At 44.2% G+C, this 25,388-nt stretch overlaps 1 protein-coding gene across 2 annotated transcripts in view; it reads right to left on the bottom strand.

Annotated features, from left to right (window-relative positions):
* Positions 1-25,388, bottom strand: part of LOC135545510 (glutamate receptor 3-like) — a 234,616-nt gene that overhangs the window by 40,453 nt on the left and 168,775 nt on the right. For both annotated transcript variants that reach the window (XM_064973154.1, XM_064973155.1), the window contains exons 9-10: positions 17,964-18,074; positions 11,392-11,598 (exon numbers count right to left, since the gene is read on the bottom strand). In XM_064973154.1, the coding sequence (XP_064829226.1) occupies positions 11,392-11,598; positions 17,964-18,074 (318 nt within the window). The remainder of the gene's footprint in view (positions 1-11,391; positions 11,599-17,963; positions 18,075-25,388) is intronic.

Below are 25,388 nucleotides of genomic sequence, written 5' to 3'. Positions count from 1 at the left end.
CATGTAGAGTGGGTTAGTTTGGTTCAAGCTGAGATATGTTTTTGTTAATCTAGATATTATGTATCACTGTTGCTGGATTCAGACTAACCTATGACTTGAGGTAGAATTCAATGAAAATATATTTGTTAAATGAAGCTCCTTATATAACTTATGGACAGTTTTCAAGAGTTTCTTCAAATATTGGCCTAAGGTTCTGCTTTATATTCTCAAAGCGGACAAAAGAAAACATCATGAAGAGGAAAAGTAAAAGCTTGAACAGTCTGTGCCTCAGGATGCTTTTAGTCAACACAACAACATCAAAGAAGCATGAATAATGTGTAGAATGTGTGCTACATTGACTTGTACAGAGTCTCAACAAATATGTCCACAATCAAAGGAAGAGAGGGAGGAAAAAAGCAAAAAGATATTCAAACATTTCATGTTCACCTTTCCCAAAAAGATTTCTAGACACAGATTGGGCATAACTAGCAACACATACATGGGTGTATGAGTCAGATGTGAAATATGTAGCACCCCATGGCGCAGTGTCTATCCCTGTCTCGTTAGTTGAAAGCTTTCAGACTGTGGGAGACTGATTGGGTCTAACCAGAGGGATGCTAAGAACAGGCTGTGGGAGACTGATTGGGTCTAACCAGAGGGATGCTAAGAACAGGCTGTGGGAGACTGATTGGGTCTAACCAGAGGGATGCTAAGAACAGGCTGTGGGAGACTGATTGGGTCTAACCAGAGGGATGCTAAGAACAGGCTGTGGGAGACTGATTGGGTCTAACCAGAGGGATGCTAAGAACAGGCTGTGGGAGACTGATTGGGTCTAACCAGAGGGATGCTAAGAACAGGCTGTGGGAGACTGATTGGGTCTAACCAGAGGGATGCTAAGAACAGGCTGTGGGAGACTGATTGGGTCTAACCAGAGGGATGCTAAGAACAGGCTGTGGGAGACTGATTGGGTCTAACCAGAGGGATGCTAAGAACAGGCTGTGGGAGACTGATTGGGTCTAACCAGAGGGATGCTAAGAACAGACTGGAAACTTGGAGGTGTACGAATAAAAACGTATATTACAGAAATCCACATTTCCGTTTATCTTTCAGTTCATGAAACCCACAGTTAGTGTCAATAAATCCTAACATAATTTGTATATACATAGCTAATTAAAGGGAATAACTTATTTATTTGTAACGCAGGCATGAGAAATATCCCCCAAAACAAGCATATGTCCTGTGTACCAAATGGTAGCCTGTTCCCTATGGGCCTTGTCCAAAGTGGTGCACAGGTAGGGAATAGGGTGCCATTTGGGATGTAGCCAAGGCTTTTCAGGACAGATGAATAATAGTTGCTGAACATCTTTCTGTAGCACAACAGTAAATATATACACCAGTGTTACTGTTATGCAGATGTGTCTAACAGAACAGCTCTGATTTAAATTATAGCCTTTCAAGTGGTTATTGTGGGAGAAACACAGTAACCCAAGTCTGTGTGAAGAAACCCCTCCACTTCAGCATTCCTCCCTCCCTTCCTCCCATCCCATTCTGAGCGCCTCCATGCCCGGAAGAGACGAGACAAGACTTTTGTCATCTACATTATTTTTATCTTCTAAGCTCCCTTTCATCTTTTTCTTCTCTTTCTTTCTCTCTTTCTTTTATTCTGTCGTTCTTTCTTTCTTTCCTTCTTTCATTCTTTCTTTCTCTCTTTCTTTCATTCTGTCATTCTTTCTTTCTTTCCTTCTTTCCTTCTTTCCTTCTTTCCTTCTTTCCTTCTTTCCTTCTTTCATTCTTTCCTTCTTTCATTCTGTCGTTCTTTCTTTCTCTCCTTCTTTCATTCTGTCGTTCTTTCTTTCTCTCTTTCTTTCATTCTGTCGTTCTTTCTTTCTTTGCTTCTTTCATTCTGTCGTTCTTTCTTTCTCTCCTTCTTTCATTCTGTCGTTCTTTCTTTCTCTCTTTCTTTCATTCTGTCGTTCTTTCTTTCTTTGCTTCTTTCATTCTGTCGTTCTTTCTTTCTCTCCTTCTTTCATTCTGTCGTTCTTTCTTTCTCTCTTTCTTTCATTCTGTCGTTCTTTCTTTCTCTCCTTTCATTCTGTCATTCTTTCTTTCTCTCTTTCTTTCATTCTGTCGTTCTTTCTTTCTCTCCTTCTTTCATTCTGTCGTTCTTTCTTTCTCTCTTTCTTTCATTCTGTCGTTCTTTCTTTCTTTGCTTCTTTCATTCTGTCGTTCTTTCTTTCTCTCCTTCTTTCATTCTGTTGTTCTTTCTTTCTCTCTTTCTTTCATTCTGTCGTTCTTTCTTTCTCTCCTTCTTTCATTCTGTTGTTCTTTCTTTCTTTGCTTCTTTCATTCTGTCGTTCTTTCTTTCTCTCCTTCTTTCATTCTGTCGTTCTTTCTTTCTCTCCTCCCCATCATGGCTTGTTACCAAAACACTTCCTTGAAAGTCGTGATGGCATTATCACTTTGTTAAAAAAAACATCAGAAGAAGAAGAGAATGAATCTCTAATGAATTAAGACAAGTTACTGCTGCAGCTTGGGTGTAGCACACGACGCAGTTCATCTAACAGCTTGGGTGTAGCACACGACGCAGTTCATCTAACAGCTTGGGTGTAGCACACGACACAGTTCATCTAACAGCTTAGGTGTAGCACACGACACAGTTCATCAACCAGCTTGGGTGTAGCACACGACACAGTTCATCAACCAGCTTGGGTGTAGCACACGACACAGTTCATCTAACAGCTTGGGTGTAGCACACGAAGCAGTTCATCTAACAGCTTGGGTGTAGCACACCACACAGTTCATCTAACAGCTTGGGTGTAGCACACGACACAGTTCATCTAACAGCTTGGGTGTAGCACACCACACAGTTCATCTAACAGCTTAGGTGTAGCACACGACACAGTTCATCAACCAGCTTGGGTGTAACACACGACACAGTTCATCAACCAGCTTGGGTGTAGCACACGACACAGTTCATCTAGCAGCTTGCGTGTAGCACACAAAGCAGTTCATCAACCAGCTTGGGTGTAACAGCATCAACCAGCTTGGGTGTAGCACACGACACAGTTCATCTAACAGCTTGGGTGTAGCACAAGTTCATCAACCAGCTTGGGTGTAGCACACGACACAGTTCATCTAACAGCTTGGGTGTAGCACATGACACAGTTCATCAACCAGCTTGGGTGTAGCACACGACACAGTTCATCAACAAGCTTGGGTGTAGCACACGACACAGTTCATCAACCAGCTTGGGTGTAGCACACGACACAGTTAATCTAACAGCTTGGGTGTAGCACACGACACAGTTCATCAACCAGCTTGGGTGTAGCACACGACACAGTTCATCAACCAGCTTGGGTGTAGCACACGACACAGTTCATCAACCAGCTTGGGTGTAGCACACGACACAGTTCATCAACCAGCTTGGGTGTAGCACACGACACAGTTCATCTAGCAGCTTGCGTGTAGCACACAAAGCAGTTCATCAACCAGCTTGGGTGTAGCACACGACGCAGTTCATCAACCAGCTTGGGTGTAGCACACGACACAGTTCATCTAACAGCTTGGGTGTAGCACACGAAGCAGTTCATCAACCAGCTTGGGTGTAGCACACGACACAGTTCATCTAACAGCTTGGGTGTAGCACATCACAGTTCATCAACCAGCTTGGGTGTAGCACACGACACAGTTCATCAACAAGCTTGGGTGTAGCACACGACACAGTTCATCAACCAGCTTGGGTGTAGCACACGACACAGTTAATCTAACAGCTTGGGTGTAGCACACGACACAGTTCATCAACCAGCTTGGGTGTAGCACACGACACAGTTCATCAACCAGCTTGGGTGTAGCACACGACACAGTTCATCAACCAGCTTGGGTGTAGCACACGTCACAGTTCATCTAACAGCTTGGGTTCATCATCAACCAGCTTGGGTGTAGCACACAACGCAGTTCATCTAACAGCTTGGGTTCATTCATCAACCAGCTTGGGTGTAGCACACGGTTCATCTAACAGCTTGGGTGTAGCACACGACACAGTTCATCAACCAGCTTGGGTGTAGCACACGAAGCAGTTCATCAACCAGCTTGGGTGTAGCACACGACGCAGTTCATCAACCAGCTTGGGTGTAGCACACGACGCAGTTCATCTAACAGCTTGGGTGTAGCACACGACGCAGTTCATCAACCAGCTTGGGTGTAGCACACAAAGCAGTTCATCAACAGTTCATCATCAACCAGCTTGGGTGTAGCACACGAAGCAGTTCATCTAACAGCTTGGGTGTAGCACACGACACAGTTCATCAACCAGCTTGGGTGTAGCACACGACACAGTTCATCTAACAGCTTGGGTGTAGCACACGAAGCAGTTCATCTAACAGCTTGGGTGTAGCACACCACACAGTTCATCTAACAGCTTGGGTGTAGCACACGACACAGTTCATCTAACAGCTTGGGTGTAGCACACGACACAGTTCATCTAACAGCTTGGGTGTAGCACACCACACAGTTCATCTAACAGCTTGGGTGTAGCACACGACACAGTTCATCTAACAGCTTGGGTGTAGCACACGACACAGTTCATCTAACAGCGGCATTTGTTCACAGGCAGTGATCTCTGAACGTCTTTTGTATTGTGTCCTGAAGCTTTTGTGTTTCTACAAGTACATTAATAGAAGAAGAAAAACATGATAAAGCAACATGAGGAGAGAACGTTTTGTACAAGTTCAAACGGTGGGGGGGATACAACAATAAACCCAATGGAGGCGTTATTGTGATGTTTCATAGCCTCGGTGATCGTAGCCTAGGCAGCAGTGCTATAATATAACCACTTAAGTCTAACGGTGTCCGTGGTAACGGTCAATCAATAGAGAAGAGAACACTCAGCCATAGAGAAAGAGTTTCAGGGTTTTAAGGCTAACCTTTAAATGACAGCTAAGATCACATTAATTTCCTGGACAGAAGGTCACCCAGCCTTTACACAATCATTAGACCTGCTTGGCCTGACTGCCCACGTGTAATCACGTTGACACGGTATATGGTGATGGACAAAAATAACCACATTGACATGGTATATGGTGATGGACATAAATAACCACATCAAATCAAATCAAATGTTATTTGTCACATACACATGGTTAGCAGATGTTAATGCGAGTGTAGCGAAATGCTTGTGCTTCTCGTTCCGACAACGTAGTAATAACCAACGAGGAATCTAACTAACAATTCCAAAACTACTGTCTTATACACAGTGTAAAGGGATGAAGAATATGTACATAAAGATATATGAATGAGGGATGGTACAGAACGGCGTAGGCAAGATGCAGTAGATGGTATCGAGTACAGTTTATACATATGAGATGAGTAATCTAGGGTATGTAAACATAAAGTGGCATTGTTAAAAGTGGCTAGTGATACATTTTTTTACATACATTTCCATCAATTTCCATTATTAAAGTGGCTGGAGTTGAGTCAGTATGTTGGCAGCAGCCACTCAATGTTGGTGGTGGCTGTTTAACAGTCTGTTGGCCTTGAGATAGAAGCTGTTTTTCAGTCTCTCGGTCCCTGTTTTGATGCACCTGTGCTGACCTCGCCTTCTGGATGATAGCGGGGTGAACAGGCAGTGGCTCGGGTGGTTGTTGTCCTTGATGATCTTTATGGCCTTCCTGTGACATTGGGTGGTGTAGGTGTCCTGGAGGGCAGGTAGTTTGCCCCCGTTGATGTGTTGTGCAGACCTCACTACCCTCTGGAGAGCCTTACGGTTGTGGGCGGAGCAGTTGCCGTACCAGGCGGTGTTACAGCCCGACAGGATGCTCTCGATTGTGCATCTGTAGAAGTTTGTGAGTGCTTTTGGTGACAAGCCGAGATTCTTCAACCTCCTGAGGTTGAAGAGGCACTGCTGCGCCTTCTTCACAACGATGTATATGTGGGTGGACCAATTCAGTTTGTCTGTGATGTGTACGCCGAGGAACTTTAAACGTACTACCCTCTCCACTACTGTCCCGTTGATGTGGATAGGGGGGTGTTCCCTGAAGTTCACAATCATCTCCTTTGTTTTGTTGACGTTGAGTGTGAGGTTATTTTCCTGACACCACACTCCGAGGGCCCTCACCTCCTCCCTGTAGGCCGTCTCGTCATTGTTGCTATGTAAGCCTACTACTGTAGTGTCGTCCGCAAACTTGATGATTGAGTTGGAGGCGTGTGTGGCCAAGCAGTCGTGGGTGAACAGGGAGTACAGGAGAGGGCTCAGAATGCACCCTTCTGGGGCCCCAGTGTTGAGGATCAGTGGGGTGGAGATGTTGTTACCTACCCTCATCACCCAGTTGCACAGGGCAGGGTCGAGACCCAGGGTCTCGAGCTTGATGATGGATTTGGAGGGTACTATGGTGTTAAATGCTGAGCTGTAGTCGATGAACAGCATTCTTACATAGGTATTCCTCATGTCCAGATGGGTTAGGGCAGTGTGCAGTGTGGTTGTGATTGCGTCGTCTGTGGACCTATTGGGGCGGTAAGCAAATTGGAGTGGGTCTAGGGTGTCAGGTAGGGTGGAGGTGATATGGTCCTTGACTAGTCTCTCCAAGCACTTCGTGATGACGGAAGTGAGTGCTACAGGGCGGTAGTCGTTTAGCTCAGTTACCTAAGCTGTCTTGGGAACAGGAACAATGGTGGCCCTCTTGAAGCATGTGGGAACAGCAGACTGGGATAAGGATTGATTGAATATGTCCATACACACACCTGCCAGCTGGTCTACGCATGCTCTGAGGGCGCGGCTGGGGATGCCGTCTGGGCCTGCAGCCTTTGTAAGTCGCTCTGGATAAGAGCGTCTGCTAAATGACTTAAATGTAAATGTAAATGTTAATACGTTTAAATGTTTTACTCACATCGGCTGCAGTGAAGGAGAGTCCGCAGGTTTTGGTAGCGGGCGTGTCAGTGGCACTGTATTGACCTCAAAGCGAGCACATACCTCTTGTGTCTGAGCCATTGAATTGCGACTCTTCTTTGTCTCTATACTGATGCTTAGCTTGTTTGATTGCCTTGCGGAGGGAATAGCTACACTGTTTTATATTCGGTCATGTTTCTGGTCACCTTGCCCTGGTTAAAAGCAGTGGTTTGCACTTTTAGATTCGTGCGAATGCTGCCATCAATCCACGGTTTCTGGTTTGGGAATGTTTTAATCGTTGCTGTGGGTATAACATTGCCGATGCACTTTCTAATGAACTCGCTCACCGAATCAGCGTATTTGTCAATGTTGTTGGACGCAATGTGGAACATATCCCAATCCACGTGATCGAAGCAGTCTTGAAGTGTGGAATCAGATTGGTCGGACCATCGTTGAACAGCCCTGAGCACGGAGCTCCTTGTTTTAGTTTCTGTCTGTAGGCTGGGAGCAACAAAATGGAGTCATGGTCAGCTTTTCCGAAAGGAGGGCAGGGGGGAGGGCCTTATATGTGTTTTGGATGTTAGAATAACAATGATCCAGGGTTTTACCAGCCCAGGTAGAACAATCAATACGCTGATAGAATTTAGGGAGTCTTGTTTTCAGATTACCCTTGTTAAAATCCCCAGCTACAATGAATGCAGCCTCAGGAAATGTGGTTTCCAATTTACATAGAGTCAAATAAAGTTTGTTCAGGGCCATCAATGTGTCTGCTTGGGGGGGAATATATACGACTGTGATTATAATCAAAGAGAATTCCCTTGGTAGATAATGCGGTCGACATTTGATTGTGAGGATTTCTAAGTCAGGTGAACAGAAGGACTTGAGTTCCTGTATGTTGTTATGATCACACCACGTCTCGTTAATCATAAGGCAGACCCCCCGCCCTTCTTCTTACCAGAAAGATGTTTGTTTCTGTCAGCGCGATGCGTGGAGAAACCAGCTGGCTGCACCGACTCCCATAGCGTCTCTCCAGTGAGCCATGTTTCTGTGAAGTAAAGAACGTTATAGTCTCTGATGTCCCTCTGGAATGCTTCCCTTGCCTCGGATTTCATCAACCTTGTTGTCAAGAGACTGGACATTGGCGAGTAGAATGCTAGGGAGTGGCGCGCGATGTGCCCGTCCCCGGAGCCTGACCAGAAGACCGCTTTGTTTGCAACGTCGTTGTTTTGTGTTGCCGGCTGGGATCCGATCCATTGTCCTGGGTGGAACACAGGATCCGCCTCGGGAAAGTCATATTCCTGTGAGTTGACTTTGCTCTTATATCCAGTAGTTCCTCCCGACTGTATGTAATGAAACCTAAGATTACCTGGGGTATCAATGTAAGAAATAACACGTAAAAAAATAAAATACTGCATAGTTTCATAGGAACGCGAAGCGAGGCGGGAATCTCTGTCGGCGCCGGAACTGAGTTCATTGACATTGACACGGTGGATGGTGATGGACATAATCACAGATCCTCTATCATCCATTTAATAGACGGCCCTCTCCCCTGTTCCTCTATCACCCGTTTAATAGACGGCCCTCTCCCCTGCTCCTCTGTCATCCATTTAATAGACGGCCCTCTCCCCTGCTCCTCTGTCATCCATTTAATAGACGGCCCTCTCCCCTGCTCCTCTGTCATCCATTTAATAGACGGCCCTCTCCCCTGCTCCTCTGTCATCCATTTAATAGACGGCCCTCTCCCTGCTCCTCTGTCATCCATTTAATAGACGGCCCTCTCCCCTGCTCCTCTGTCATCCATTTAATAGACGGCCCTCTCCCCTGCTCCTCTGTCATCCATTTAATAGTCGGCCCTCTCCCCTGCTCCTCTGTCATCCATTTAATAGACGGCCCTCTCCCCTGCTCCTCTGTCATCCATTTAATAGACGGCCCTCTCCCCTGCTCCTCTGTCATCTATTTAATAGACGGCCCTCTTCCCTGCTCCTCTATCATCCATTTAATATACGCCCCTCCATTTAATATACGTCAGTTGGTATAGCATGGCGTCAGGGTTCTGGGTTCGACTCCCATGTGGGGACCAGTACGAAGAATGTATTAAAATGTCTGCACTCACTACTGTAAGTTTCTCTGGATAAGAGAGTCTGCTAAATGACTCACTACTGTAAGTCTCTCTGGATAAGAGTGTCTGCTAAATGACTCACTACTGTAAGTCTCTCTGGATAAGAGAGTCTGCTAAATGACTCACTACTAAATGACTCACTACTGTAAGTCTCTCTGGATAGGAGAGTCTGCTAAATGACTCACTACTGTAAGTCTCTCTGGATAAGAGAGTCTGCTAAATTACTCACTACTGTAAGTCTCTCTGGATAAGAGTGTCTGCTAAATGACTCACTACTGTAAGTCTCTCTGGATAAGAGTGTCTGCTAAATGACTCACTACTAAATGACTCACTACTGTAAGTCTCTCTGGATAAGAGCGTCTGCTAAATGACTCACTACTAAATGACTCACTACTGTAAGTCTCTCTGGATAAGAGTGTCTGCTAAATGACTCACTACTAAATGACTCACTACTGTAAGTCTCTCTGGATAAGAGCGTCTGCTTAATGACTCACTACTAAATGACTCACTACTAAATTACTCACTACTGTAAATCTCTCTGGATAAGAGCGCCTGCTAAATGACTCACTACTAAATGACTCACTACTAAATGACTCACTACTGTAAGTCTCTCTGGATAATAGCGTGTGCTAAATGACTCACTACTGTAAGTCTCTCTAGATAAGAGCGTCTGCTTAATGACTCACTACTAAATGACTCACTACTGTAAGTCTCTCTGATAAGAGCGTCTGCTTAATGACTCACTACTAAATGACTCACTACTGTAAGTCTCTCTGGATAAGAGCATCTGCTTAACTGCAAACTCTCCTTCCAGACCCATATCAAACATCTCCAATCGAAAATCAAATCAAGAGTCGGCTTTCTATTCCGTAACAAAGCCTCCTTCACTCACGCTGCCAAGCTTACCCTAGTAAAACTGACTATCCTACCGATCCTCGACTTCGGCGATGTCATCTACAAAATTGCTTCCAACACTCTTCTCAGCAAACTGGATGCAGTTTATCACAGTGCCATCCGTTTTGTCACTAAAGCACCTTATACTACCCACCACTGCGACTTGTATGCTCTAGTCGGCTGGCCCTCGCTACATATTCGTCGCAGGACCCACTGGCTCCAGGTCATCTACAAGGCCATGCTAGGTAAAGCTCCGCCTTATGTCAGTTCACTGGTCACGATGGCAACACCCATCCGTAGCACGCGCTCCAGCAGGTGTATCTCACTGATCATCCCTAAAGCCAACACCTCTTTCGGCCGCCTTTCGTTCCAGTACTCTGCTGCCTGTGACTGGAACGAATTGCAAAAATCGCTGAAGTTGGAAACCTTTATCTCCCTCACCAACTTCAAACATCAGCTATCTGAGCAGCTAACCGATCGCTGCAGCTGTACATAATCTATTGGTAAATAGCCCACCCATTTCCACCTACCTCATCACCATACTTTTTAGTTATTTACTTTTCTGCTCTTTTGCACACCAATATCTCTACCTGTACATGATCATTTATCAATCCAGTGTTAATCTGCAATATTGTAATTATTCGCCTACCTCCTCATGCCTTTTGCACACATTGTATATAGACTCCCCCTTTTTTTCTACTGTGTTATTGACTTGTTAATTGTTTACTCCATGTGTAACTCTGTGTTGTCTGTTCACACTGCTATGCTTTATCTTGGCCAGGTCGCAGTTGTAAATGAGAACTTGTTCTCAACTAGCCTACCTGGTTAAATAAAGGTGAAATAAAAAAAAAATAAAAAAATGACTCACTACTAAATGACTCACTGCTAAATGACTCACTGCTGTAAGTCTCTCTGGATAAGAGCGTCTGCTAAATGACTCACTACTAAATGACTCACTGCTGTAAGTCTCTCTGGATAAGAGCGTCTGCTTAATGACTCACTACTAAATGACTCACTACTGTAAGTCTCTCTGGATAAGAGCGTCTGCTTAATGACTCACTACTAAATGACTCACTGCTAAATGACTCACTACTGTAAGTCTCTCTGGATAAGAGCGTCTGCTAAATGACTCACTACTAAATGACTCACTACTGTAAGTCTCTCTGGATAAGAGCGTCTGCTTAATGACTCACTACTAAATGACTCACTGCTAAATGACTCACTACTGTAAGTCTCTCTGGATAAGAGCGTCTGCTAAATGACGTAAATGTAAAATAGGAGGCAGACTATAAACATTGTAACACAATCACACTGTTAAGACATATCTTTTCTCTTTCAACTGTTGGTAGTGCCTCCATCCCAAACTGAACTCTATTCCCTATATAGTGCACTATATAGAGCCCTATCGATCCTGGTCAAAAGTAGTGCACTATATAGGGAATGAAGTGATATTTTGGATGCATTTTTTGGTGAAGTAACAATGAACATCAGTGAGAGACTGAGAGATGACTCCACTCACCCCATAGACCAGTTCCCCCACCATCCCGTTCCACGTCTTGGTGTCTGGATCTCGCGCACCGTACTTTCCGTCTGCTACTACTGACAGTTTGTATCTTATCCCCACATGTTTCGCAATTTCGGCAGCTAAATCGACACAGTAGCCTTCATATCTGTCATTCCCCTCCAGATTCATCTGGTGTTTCTTGTACATCACATAAGGGGCTTCCTGTTAACAGTCAGATCACACGCTGGTTTATTGTCACACACACACACACACACACACACACACACACACACACACACACACACACACACACACACACACACACACACACACACACACACACACACACACAGTTGCTTCAACCAGTAGTCTCATGCAGCCATGCATGTCCAGATGATACACCACAGATGCATTGAAATACATGTTGATAACAGCAGGATGACGAGCCAGGTAGGTGTTTTACTAAGCTGTGGTGGCCAGCGGATCCCCAGCCCTAATTCACTCAGCCTCCTGTCTCTTAGCCCTGGGGAACAGTCTGTGTGTGTGTGTGTGTGTGTGTGTGTGTGTGTGTGACAAACTACCAGTCGAAGAGGACCACATGCTTCTCACAGTGTCTTGCTAAAGCTACAATATGCCGTAGTCAGAGGTTCGTTGGAGTAGGTTAGGTGGTTGTAAGGCTGGGTGTATTGGTAGGCTGGGTGTATTGGTAGGCTGGGTGTAGGTTAGGTGGGTGTAAGGCTGGGTTGAATTGGTAGGCTGGGTGTATTGGTAGGCTGGGTGTGGGTTAGCTAAGAGTGGGATGGGGGTGGAGGTTCATGAAGTAAATGGCCATGACTTGGAGAGGGAAGTGAGTGCGACTACATTGATATCTCAACACAATCATCAACAAGCACATTGATATCTCAAAACAATCATCAACAAGCACATTGATATCCCAACACAATCATCAACAAGCACATTGATATCTCAACATAATCTTCAACAAGAACATTGCACCAATCAATGACCAAAGGTGGAAGACTTTGGTAATGGTCATTGCAACAAACAAAAAAACTCTAAGAAAAGGGAGCCATTTTCATTACAATCCCAAAATTCAAATAAAAAATATATCTTGTAAGGAAAGACATTAATATTTAAAAGACAGACACCACCAGGAGAGCGGAGCGTGCTTTTAACCCCACCATTTTCAAACACTGGAGGTGGTACAGCTAGCGTGTTGTTGTGTGATGATGAAACCATAACAAGAGAAGAGCTGCTGCTCACACAGAGCGGACGACACCGTCAGAGCCAGCACATAATTAGAGGGATACAAGTGGAGAAGCGAATGCTGGTTTGTTCTGTGCTGAACATATATCCTCTTCACCCTTGCATGATTGTAAATGCCAACCCCCCCACCACACTATCTACCGGGAGAGTTTTCATCTGTATTTTTCATAGCTGTCTACATACCACCACAGACTGAGGCTGGCACTAAGACCGCACTCAATGAGCTGTATTACGCCATAAGCAAACAGGAAAATGCTCACACAGAGGCCGGGGAGTTTAATGCAGGGAAACTTAAAATCGGTTTTACCAAATTTCTATCAGCATGTTATTAAATGTGCAACCAGAGGGAAAATAACTCTAGACCACCTTTACTCCACACACAGAGACTCATACAAAACTCTCCCTCGCCCTCCATTTGGCAAATCTGACCATAATTCTATCCTCCTGATTCCTGCTTACAAGCAAAAATTAAAGCAGGTGTCTAGATCAATAAAAAAAAGTGGTCAGATGAAGTAGATGCTAAACTACAGGACTGTTTTGCTAGCACAGACTGGAATATGTTCCGTGATTTCTCCGATGGCATTGAGGAGTACACCACATCAGTCACTGGCTTCATCAATAAGTGCATCGATGACGTCGTCCCCACAGTGACCGTACGTACATACCCCAACCAGAAGCCATGCCTTTACAGGAAACATCTGCACTGAGCTAAAGGCTTTCAAGGAGTGGGACTCCTCTTTTACCTTTATTTAACTAAGCAAGTCAGTTACGAACAAATTCTTACTTTCAATGACGACCTAGGAACAGTGGGTTAACTGCCTGTTCAGGGGCAGTTAATAACCCGGAAGCTTATAATAAATCCCGCTATGCCCTCCGACGAACCATTAAACAGGCAAAGCTTCAATACTAAGATCGAAACGTACTACACGGGCTCTAACGCTCATTGGATGTGGCTTGAAAACCATTACAGACGACAGAGGGAAGCCGAGAGCTGGCCAGTAGCATAAGCAGCTTTTCCGGAAGACTGTGTGATCTCTGCAGCCGATGTGAGTAAGACCTTTAAACAACATTCACAAGGCCGCCGGGCCAGATGGATTACCAGGACGTGTACTCAGAGCATGCGCTGACTAACTAGCAAGTGTCTACACTGACATTTTCAATCTGTCTGTCCAAGTCTGTAATACCAACATGTTATAAGCAGACCACCATAGTCCTTGTGCCCAAGAGCATTAAGGTAACCCGCCTAAATTACTATTGACCCATAGCACTCACGTCTGTCGCCATGAAAGGCTGGTAATGGATCACATCAACACCATTATCCCAGAAACACTAGACCCACTTCAATTTGCATACAGATCCACAGATGATGCAATCTCTATTGCACTCCACTGCCCTTTCCCACCTGGACAAAATGAACACCTATGTGAGACTGCCATTTAGTGACGAGAGCTCAGCGTTCAACACTATGGTGCCCTCAAAGCTCATCAATAAGTTAAGGACCCTGGGACTAAACACGTCCCTTTGCAACTGGATCCTGGACTTCCTGACGGGCCGCCCCCAGGTGGTGAGGGTAGGTAACAACACATTCGCCACGCTGATCCTCAACACGGGCCGCTCCGGTACTCCTGCCCTCCTGCCCTCCTGCCCTCCTGTACTCCCTGTTTGCTCATGACTGCACGGCCAGGCATGACTCCAACACAATCATTAAGTTTGCCGATGACACAACAGTGGTAGGCCTGATCACTGACAACGACGAGACAGCCTATAGGGAGGAGGTCAGAGACCTAGCCGTGTGGTGCCAGGACAACAACCTCTCCCTCAACGTGATCAAGACAAAAGATATGATTGTGGACTACAGGAAAAAGAGGACCGAACACACCCCCATTCTCATCGACGGGGCTGTAGTGGAGTTTGAGAGCTTCAAGTTCCTTGGTGTCCACATCACCAAAAAACTAATATGGTCCAAGCACAACAAGACAATCTTGAAGAGGGCACAACAAAACCTATTCCCCTTCAGGAGATTGAAATGATTTGGCATGTGTCCTCGGATCCTCCAAATGTTCTACAGCTCCACCATCGAGACCATCCTGACTGGTTGCATCAGTTCCTGGTATAGCAACTGCTCGGCCTCCGACCGCAGGGCACTACATCACTGCTTCCTGCCATCCACGGCATCTATGCCAGGCGGTGTCAGAGAAGGTCATAAAAAGCCATAAGACTCCTGAACATCTGATCAAATGGCTACCCAGACTATTTACATTGTCCCTGCGCACCCCCCCCCCCCTTTTACACCGCTGCTACTCTCTGTTGTTATCATCTATGCATTCCCCTCTCTCTGCTGGGATTATCTGCCTTAAACCCTATTACAGGGGCTGAGTCACTGGCTTATTTGTGCTCTTCACATGCCGTCCCTAGGAGGGGTGCGGTATCCGGTGTCCTGTGGGAATTTAAGTATGCTCTCTCTAATTCTCTCTAATGACTTAGGACCATGCTTCAGGACTACCTGGCCTGATGACTCTTTGCTGTCCCCAGTCCACCTGGTCGTGTTGCTGCTTTGATTTGATTTGCCATTTACAGCCCCCTGAATATTTTTGCATTGAGGAAGGGAAAGTAATTTAAAATATAAAATAATGAGCAAATATGGTAAAATAGTAGTGGGAAAGGAATAATTCAACACTGCTGCCAGGAAATCGAAGCAAAACGATCTCCTTCCTGCCAAAACAACCCACTGGAAGCTATACACAGAACCAGCCCTCAGAGGAACAAAACAAAATAGATTCAATATATACACATATATATATTCAACACAGAACCAGCCCTCAGAGGAAACAAAACAAAATAGATTCAATATATACACATATATATATTCAACACAGAACCAGCCCTCAGAGGAACAAAACAAAATAGATTCAATATATACACATATATATATATTCAACACAGAACCAGCCCTCAGAGGAACAAAACAAAATAGATTCAATAAATATATATATTCAACACAGAACCAGCCCTCAGAGGAACAAAACAAAATAGATTCAATAAATATATATATTCAACACAGAACCAGCCCTCAGAAGAACAAAACAAAATAGATTCAAATATATTTATATATAATATATATAATATATATATACACTGCATTCGAAAAAAGTATTCAGTGTCCCTCAGTGATTATTCATGTCCTTCAGTGACATGAATAAGTACATTTCATACATTCAGAACCCAACACAGTCTTATTCTAAAATGGATACAACTGTTTTCCCCCCCCTCATAACTATACACCAGAATGACAAAGCAAAAACAGGTTTTTAGAAATATTTGCGAAAAGAAATACATAAATATTACGTTTACGTAAGTATTCAGACCCTTTACTCAGTACTTTGTTAAAGCACCTTTGGCAGCGATTACAGCCTCAAGTCTTCTTGGGTGTGATGCTATAAGCTTGGCACATTTGTATTTGGGGAGTGTCTCCCATTCTTCTCTGCAGAACCTCTCGAGCTGTCAGGTTGGATGGAGAGCATTGCTATACAGCAATCTTCAGGTCTCTCCAGAGATGTTTGATCAGGTTCAAGTCCTGGCTCTAGCTGGGCCACTCAAGGACATTCAGAGACTTGTCCTGAAGCCACTCCTGTGTTGTTTTGGCTGTGTACTCAGGCTTGTTGTCCTGTTGGAAGGTGAACCTTCGCCCCAGTCTGAGGTCCTGAGTGCTCTGGATCAGGTTTTCATCAAGGATCCCTCTGTACTTTGCTCCGTTCATCTTTCCCTTGATCCTGACTAGTCTCCCAGTCCCGGCCGCTGAAAAACATCCCCACAGATTGATGCTGCCACAACCCTGCTTCACCGTAGGGATGGTGCCAGGTTTCCTCCAGACGTGACACTTGGCATTCAGGCCAAAGCCTTCAATCTTGGTTTCATAAGACCAGAAAATCTTGTTTCTCATGGTCAGAGTCCTTTAGGTGCCTTTTGGCAAACTCCAAGCAGGCTGTAAATGTACCTTTTACTGAGGAGTGACTTCCTTCTGGCCGCTCTACAATAAAGTGCTGATTGGTGGAGTGCTGCAGAGATGGTTGTCTTTCTGGAAGGTTCTCTAATCTCCACAGAGTAACTCTGGAGCTTTGTCAGAGTGACCATCGGGTTCTTGGTCACCTCCCTGACCAAGGCCCTTCTCCCCCGATGGATCTGTTTGGCCAGTCGGCCAGCTCTGGGAAGAGTCCTGGTGGTTCCATACTTCTTTCATGTAAGATGATGGAGGCCACTGTGTTCTTGCTGACCTGCAATACTGCAGAAATGTTTTGGTACCCTTCCCCAGAGCTGTGCCTCGACACAATCCTGTCTCTGAGCTCTACGGACAATTCCTTAGACCTCATGACTTGGTTTTTGCTCTGACATGCACTGCCAACTGTGGAACCTTATATAGACAGGAGTGTGCCTTTACAATTAATGCCCAATCAATTGAATTTACCACAGGTGGACTCCAATAAAGTTATAGAAACATCTCAAGGATGATCAATGGAAACAATATACCCCTGAGCTCAATTTGGAGTCTCATAGCAAAGGGTCTGAATACTTATGTAAATAAGGTAATTCTGTTTTTTATTTTATTTTAATTATTTTTTTAAATCAAAAAAACTATTTTCACTTTGTCATTATGGGGTATTTTTGGGTAGATTGATGTGGAAACACATTTATTTAATTAATTTTAGAAGACTGTAACGTAACAAAATATGGAGAAAGTCAAGGGGTCTGAATACTTTCCGAAAGGTCTGCGTATATTATCGTTTTTATCCTCTCTCAGATGTGCTTTATTTTGCTTTGTCCTTGATAAGCCATTACAGTATCATTAACACCATCATCATCGTCATCATCATCTCCTCCTCCTCCTATCCCAGATTGTCATTGAACCATTTACTTGATGAGGACGGACAAGACAGGTTCTACTTACGTACGGATGGCGGATGTTGGTTTGTATGTGTTTTCTATTAGATGGAGTCACAACTCAACCATTTACCAACTTACTCATGTGTCATATAATACCAATATTGTGATGTCACTGCTACGACAGGCCACTGAAGTATGAGAAATCTAAATGCTTTGTCACCCACACGGATACAGTTGAAACACTCTCTTCTCCTTACAGAGGGATCGACTGTTTCAACGTGTAGTGAGTGGATGCAAAGCAAACACAAAAAAGATGTGGTTCTGCCCAGCCCAGCCCAGGACAGACTGTATCAACCGGTTAGGCATCAACACCGCCGCTCGCGGCCCTGACTGGCAGAATACGTTGTGGTGAACACATTTCAAAGTTGCCATGGAAAGTGTACCATAATAGTAGTGACCACAATCGTTCGGTTTTCCACAGAAGAAGACTCGTTGGCGACCACCTGTTGTTCTAACACATTTACTAATCGCTGGTTCTCGTTCCAGTAGCCAATCTGAAACAGAGAAAACACAGGTTAGCATAGCAACCATAGAATTAGATTGAATTCTATTATTCACATTCAATTTATGTTAGCAACATATGGTTTGTCCGACTGCCCACCCCGAACGACCCCCCCCCCCCCCCCACTGTCAGTGTATAAACAGTCAGGTGGTAACATTTCATTAACAGATTATAAATGCTAATATGTGTTTATAGCAGGTAAAAGCAAAAACCTATTCGCTTTCAGAAGTGTTCAATTTACCCACTAATAAAACCAGCCTTATAGATTGAGGCCTAAATCTACTGACATTCCTTATAGATTACTAGAGGTGAGGCCTAAATCTACTGTCATTCCTTATAGATTACTTGAGGTCAGGCCTAAATCTACTGACTTCCTTATAGATTACTAAAAGACCCTAAATTACCATTATTATAGATTACTAGAGGTGAGGCCTAAATCTACTGACATTTCATTTACCTATATACTGTCATTCCTTATAGATTACTAGAGGTGAGGCCTAAATCTACTGTCATTCCTTATAGATTACTAGAGGTGAGGCCTATATCTACTATTCTGATTACATTCCTTATTCCTTATAGATTACTAGAGGTGAGGCCTAAATCTACTGTCATTCCTTATAGATTTCTAGAGGTGAGGCCTAAATCTACTGACATTCCTTATAGATTACTAGAGGTGAGGCCTATACCTACTGTCATTCCTTATAGATTACTAGAGGTGAGGCCTAAATCTACTGTCATTCCTTATAGATTACTAGAGGTGAGGCCTATATCTACTGTCATTCCTTATAGATTACTAGAGGTGAGGCCTATATCTACTGTCATTCCTTATAGATTACTAGAGGTGAGGCCTAAATCTACTGTCATTCCTTATAGATTACTAGAGGTGAGGCCTAAATCTACTGTCATTCCTTATAGATTACTAGAGGTGAGGCCTATATCTACTGACATTCCTTATAGATTACTAGAGGTGAGGCCTATACCTACTGTCATTCCTTATAGATTACTAGAGGTGAGGACAATATATACTCTCATTCCTTATATTTTACTAGAGGTGAGGCCTATACCTACTGTCATTCCTTATAGATTACTAGAGGTGAGGCCTATATCTACTGTCATTCCTTATAGATTACTGGAGGTGAAGCCTAAATCTAAATTCTATAGATTACTGTCATTCCTTATATTTTACTAGGCCTATACCTACTGTCATTCCTTATAGATTACTAGAGGTGAAGCCTAAATCTACTGTCATTCCTTATAGATTACTGGAGGTGAAGCCTAAATCTACTGTCATTCCTTATAGATTACTAGATGTGAGGCCTAAATCTATGGGAGGACCTTGGCTTTACTTCAGGATAGGCTAGCGACAAATGATACGGGTGGGAGACCTACTGGTTGGTGTACAGGTAGGATGTATACTGGTTGGTGTACAGGTAGGAGAAATACTGGTTGGTGTACAGGTAGGAGATATACTGGTTGGTGTACAGGTAGGATATATACTGGTTGGTGTACAGGTAGGAGAAATACTGGTTGGTGTACAGGTAGGAGAAATACTGGTTGGTGTACAGGTAGGAGAAATACTGGTTGGTGTACAGGTAGGATGATATACTGTTTTAGGTGTACAGGTAGGAGACATACTGCTTGGTGTACAGGTAGGAGACATACTGCTTGGTGTACAGGTAGGAGACATACTGGTTGGTGTACAGGTAGGAGACATACTGGTTGGTGTACAGGTAGGAGACATACTGCTTGGTGTACAGGTAGGAGACATACTGCTTGGTGTACAGGTAGGAGACATACTGGTTGGTGTACAGGTAGGAGACATACTGGTTGGTGTACAGGTAGGAGAAATACTGGTTGGTGTACAGGTAGGATACCTACTGGTTGGTGTACAGGTAGGAAATCTACTGGTTGGTGTACAGGTAGGATACCTACTGGTTGGTGTACAGGTAGGATACCTACTGGTTGGTGTACAGGTAGGATACCTACTGGTTGGTGTACAGGTAGGAGACCTACTGGTTGGTGTACAGGTAGGATACCTATTGGTTGGTGTACAGGTAGGATACCTACTGGTTGGTGTACAGGTAGGATATATATTGGTTGGTGTACAGGTAGGAGATATACTGGTTGGTGTACAGGTAGGATATATAATGGTTGGTGTACAGGTAGGAGATTTACTGGTTGGTGTACAGGTAGGATATATACTGGTTGCTGTACAGGTAGGAGTTATACTGGTTGGTGTACAGGTAGGAGTTATACTGGTTGGTGTACAGGTAGGATATATACTGGTTGGTGTACAGGTAGGATATATACTGGTTGCTGTACAGGTAGGAGTTATACTGGTTGGTGTACAGGTAGGAGATATACTGGTTGGTGTACAGGTAGGAGATATACTGGTTGGTGTACAGGTAGGAGATCAACTTGTTGGTGTACAGGTAGGAGAAATACTGGTTGGTGTACAGGTAGGAGTTATACTGGTTGGTGTACAGGTAGGATATATACTGGTTTATATAGTATATAGTATATAATATATAGTGTAGCAGGGTAGTGTATAGGGTAGTGTATAGTGTAGCAGGGTGTAGTGTATAGTGTAGTGTAGGGGTAGTGTATAGTGTAGTGTATAGTGTGTAGCAGGGTAGAGTATAGTGTAGCAGGGTAGAGTATAGTGTAGCAGGGTAGTATATAGTGTAGCAGGGTAGTGACCTCTCTCACCACCGCCACCTGCCGTCACACCTAATACTAGCCCCCTCTCTCCTCAATGACCTGTCAGTATCTGTCTGGGCCTGTCACCCCCCTCTCTCCTCAATGACCTGTCATTGTCTGTCTGGGCCTGTCACCCCCTCCCCCTCTCCTCTATGACCTGTCAGTGTCTGTTGGGAGTCTGGGTCTTCATGGTCATGATCCAAAGTGTCTCTCTCTCTCTGATACTCTCTTTCTTTGTCTGCTTATCTGTATCTCTATCGCATTGTCTATAACTCTGTCTCTCTCGGTCTCTTTCTCCCTTCTCTGTCTATCTCCCTCCCTCCCTCCTCCCTCCCTCTCCCTCTATCTCCCTCCCTCCCTCCCTCTCTGTCTATCTCCCTCCCTCCCTCTCTGTCTATCTCCCTCCCTCCCTCTCTGTCTGTGAGGGGTTAGACACCAGAAAAGGCGCACACTGCTTCAGATAATGGGTATATAAGGTGTGCAAATACAGTCTGTTAAAACTAAGTGGCTTTAACCAGAGTTATTTCACATTGGACCCTTAGGGCTCATAGGGCTCTGATCAAAAGTAGTGCACTATGTGAGGAATATGGTGCCATTTGTGAAGTGGGCATGTGACCATTCTGTAGTCTCTATTGTTAAGTGTGAAGAGGATACTTTTTGAGAATGTCAGGAGGGAGTTTTGATGGAGATATTCTCATCTCCTCTTGTGAGTACTAGATATTATTGTTTCAACAGTCAGAGAGCCTGTCGTGGAGATAACAGATTGATTCTATAGGAGCTGGGGGCTTTCAGTAGGGAGCAGTGGAGAGCGGAGTTGGTGCTGTTGGGCTTGTAGCAGTCATCACTCTGAGCGCAGCTACACAACCTGGAGGAAAGCAATCAGACTCTCTGGTCTCTACTAACCATCCCGACAGGCTGATGTCTGGGTCTCTGTCTGAAGAAGCAGGCTTCACTCCAACCCACTCAAACGACCTCTATGGAAACAAGCCTTTGGACTTTATGTGTTTTTTATCCTCGATAATTCATAATGTCGGTAATGTCTCCAGTTGGAGCAGTATACAACTTTTAAATATCAATCAATCAAACACCTACACACCAGGAAGTGATCTAAGCTCACAGTCATCTAACACTGTCAAGGGTTGGATCCGGTTCAGGGAACAGAACCGAAAAATGGAAAATAACACAATTATTTGAGAAACTGAATCCGAAGAAGAAACAAAAGTGTTCTATACTGTTCCAGAAGAACATACTGTTCCATACTGTTCCAGAAGAACATACTGTTCCATACTGTTCCAGAAGAACATACTGTTCTATACTGTTCCAGAAGAACATACTGTTCTATACTGTTCCAGAAGAACATACTGTTCTATACTGTTCCAGAAGAACATACTGTTCCATACTGTTCCAGAAGAACATACTGTTCCATATTGTTCCAGAAGAACATGCTGTTCTATACTGTTCCAGAAGAACATACTGTTCCATACTGTTCCAGAAGAACATACTGTTCTATACTGTTCCAGAAGAACATACTGTTCTATACTGTTCCAGAAGAACATACTGTTCTATACTGTTCCAGAAGAACATACTGTTCCATACTGTTCCAGAAGAACATACTGTTCTATACTGTTCCAGAAGAAATAAAACTGTTATTTTAAAAGCATTGAAAATGGAAAATTATGTTATTTTTAGTTCTGGGAACATACTGTTCCATACTGTTCCAAAAATCACAACAAAGTGCCTATGCAAAGGCCTACTCTGTCACTCAGAAAACATACTGTTCTATACTGCCACCTGAACATACTTTACCAGTACTGGTTTAGACAACCTACTGTTCTGATGCATGTTACTGAAGAACATACCCTCTGTTGCATACTGTTCCAGAAGCATACTGTTCCCCTACTGATGCAGGGGAACATAGCCCCTCCATACTGATGCAGAAGAACATACTGTTCCATACTGATGCAGAAGAACATACTGTTCCATACTCTTGCAGAAGAACATACTGTTCCCCTCTGATGCATGAAGTTACTGTACTGTTCCATATGCATGTTACTGTAAGAACATACTGTTCCATACTGGGTTACTCAGAAGAACATCCTGTTCATGCATGTTTACTCTAGAACATACCTCTGTTGCTATACTGTTACTGAAGCATACTCCCCTCTATGCATGTTCCAGAAGAACATACCCTTCTATGCATGTTCCAGAAGAACATACTGTTCTATGCATGGGTTACTGAAGCTCATCCTGTTCTCTGATGCATGGGTTACTGTATACTGTTCTGATGTTCAGGGTTACTGTTCCATATTGTTGCATGAAGTTACTGTACTGTTCTATGCTGTTCCAGAAGAACATACTGTTGCATATTGTTCCTGAAGAACATACTCCCCTCCATGCATGGGTTACTGAAGAACATCTGTTCTATACTGTTCCCCTCTGATGCATGGGTTACTGTTCCATATTGTTCCAGAAGAACATACTGTTCCATATTGTTACTGAAGAACATACTGTTGCATGGGTTACTGAAGCCATACTCCCCTCTGATATTGTTCCTGAAGAACATACTGTTCTATGCATGGGTTACTGAAGAACATACTGTTCTATGCTGTTACCAGTAGAACATACTGTTTACTGTACTGTTCCAGATGCATGGGTTACTGTTCTATACTGTTACTGAAGAAATAAAACTGTTATTTTAAAAGCATTGAAAATGGAAAATTATGTTATTTTTAGTTCATGGGTTTCTGTAGCCCAAAAATCACAACAAATGCATGGGTTACTGTAGCCTCACCCCTCTGTGCAATCAGACATGTATTCTCCCCTCTGATGCATGGGTTAATCTTTACCAGTTGGTTCATGCATGGGTTACCTGCCTCCCCTCTGATGCATGGGTTACTGTAGCCCCTCCCCACTGATGCATGGGTTACTGTAGCCCTCCCCTCTGATGCATGGGTTACTGTAGCTCCTCCCCTCTGATGCATGGGTTACTGTAGCCCCTCTCCTCTGATGCATGGGTTACTGTAGCCCCTCCCCTCTGATGCATGGGTTACTGTAGCCCCTCCCTCTGATGCATGGGTTACTGTAGCTCCTCCCCTCTGATGCATGGGTTACTGTAGCCCCTCCCCTCTGATGCATGGGTTACTGTAGCCTCTCTCCCCTCTGATGCATGGGTTACTGTAGCTCCTCCCCTCTGATGCATGGGTTACTGTAACCCCTCCCCTCTGATGCATGGGTTACTGTAGCCCCTCCCCTCTGATGCATGGGTTACTGTAGCCCCTCCCCTCTGATGCATGGGTTACTGTAGCCCTCCCCTCTGATGCATGGGTTACTGTAGCCCCTCCCCTCTGATGCATGGGTTACTGTAGCCCCTCCCCTCTGATGCATGGGTTACTGCAGCCCATCCCCTCTGATGCATGGGTTACTGTAGCCCTCCCCTCATGCATGGGTTACTGTAGCCCCTCCCCTCTGATGCATGGGTTACTGTAGCTCCTCCCCTCTGATGCATGGGTTACTGTAGCTCCTCCCCTCTGATGCATGGGTTACTGTAGCTCCTCCCCTCTGATGCATGGGTTACTGTAGCTCCTCCCCTCTGATGCATGGGTTACTGTAGCCCTCCCCTCTGATGCATGGTTTACTGTAGCCCCTCCCCTCTGATGCATGGGTTACTGTAGCCCCTCCCCACTGATGCATGGTTTACTGTAGCCCCTCCCCACTGATGCATGGGTTACTGTAGCCCCTCCCCTCTGATGCATGGGTTACTGCAGCCTACTGATGACGTTACAATAGTGATTCAGAAATTAGGAAGAGATGTTTAATTGGAGATGTTTAATTAACTTGCTAGGTTTTCAACGCTCTCTCCTCATCCGCAGTTGAAACTGACGACCTACACTGTGACTGGCAGCCCAGTCTGTGTGTTTCTTTTTCATTATGATTAAATCATGCTGTTACGGCAAAATATAATTTGCTCTTAACGACTTTCCTATACAGATTAAATCTCTTACCCGCTACATAGCAAGCTGCTCTATCCACACTGATTGGTGAAGTCATTTAATAAGCTAATCGTTAAAAAAAAGGAATAGAAGTTACCGTCTAAACCAATACCGTCTAAACCAATACCGTCTAAACCAATACCGTCTAAACCAATACAGTCTAAACCAATACCGTCTAAACCAATACCGTCTAAACCAATACCGTCTAAACCAATACCGTCTAAACCAATACCGTCTAAACCAATACCGTCTAAACCAATACCGTCTAAACCAATACCATCTAAACCAATACAGTCTAAACCAATACCGTCTAAACCAATACCAAACCAATACCGTCTAAACCAATACCGCTAAACCAATACAGTCTAAACCAATACAGTCTAAACCAATACAGTCTAAACCAATACCGTCTAAACCAATACCGTCTAAACCAATACCATCTAAACCAATACCTAAACCAATACAGTCTAAACCAATACCGTCTAAACCAATACCGTCTAAACCAATACCATCTAAACCAATACCGTCTAAACCAATACCGTCTAAACCAATACCATCTAAACCAATACCATCTAAACCAATACCGTCTAAACCAATACAGTCTAAACCAATACCAT

This window comes from Oncorhynchus masou, chromosome 9 (assembly GCF_036934945.1).
Source record: "Oncorhynchus masou masou isolate Uvic2021 chromosome 9, UVic_Omas_1.1, whole genome shotgun sequence".
NCBI lineage: Eukaryota > Metazoa > Chordata > Actinopteri > Salmoniformes > Salmonidae > Oncorhynchus > Oncorhynchus masou.
This window is presented reverse-complemented; position numbering and strand designations above follow the sequence as displayed.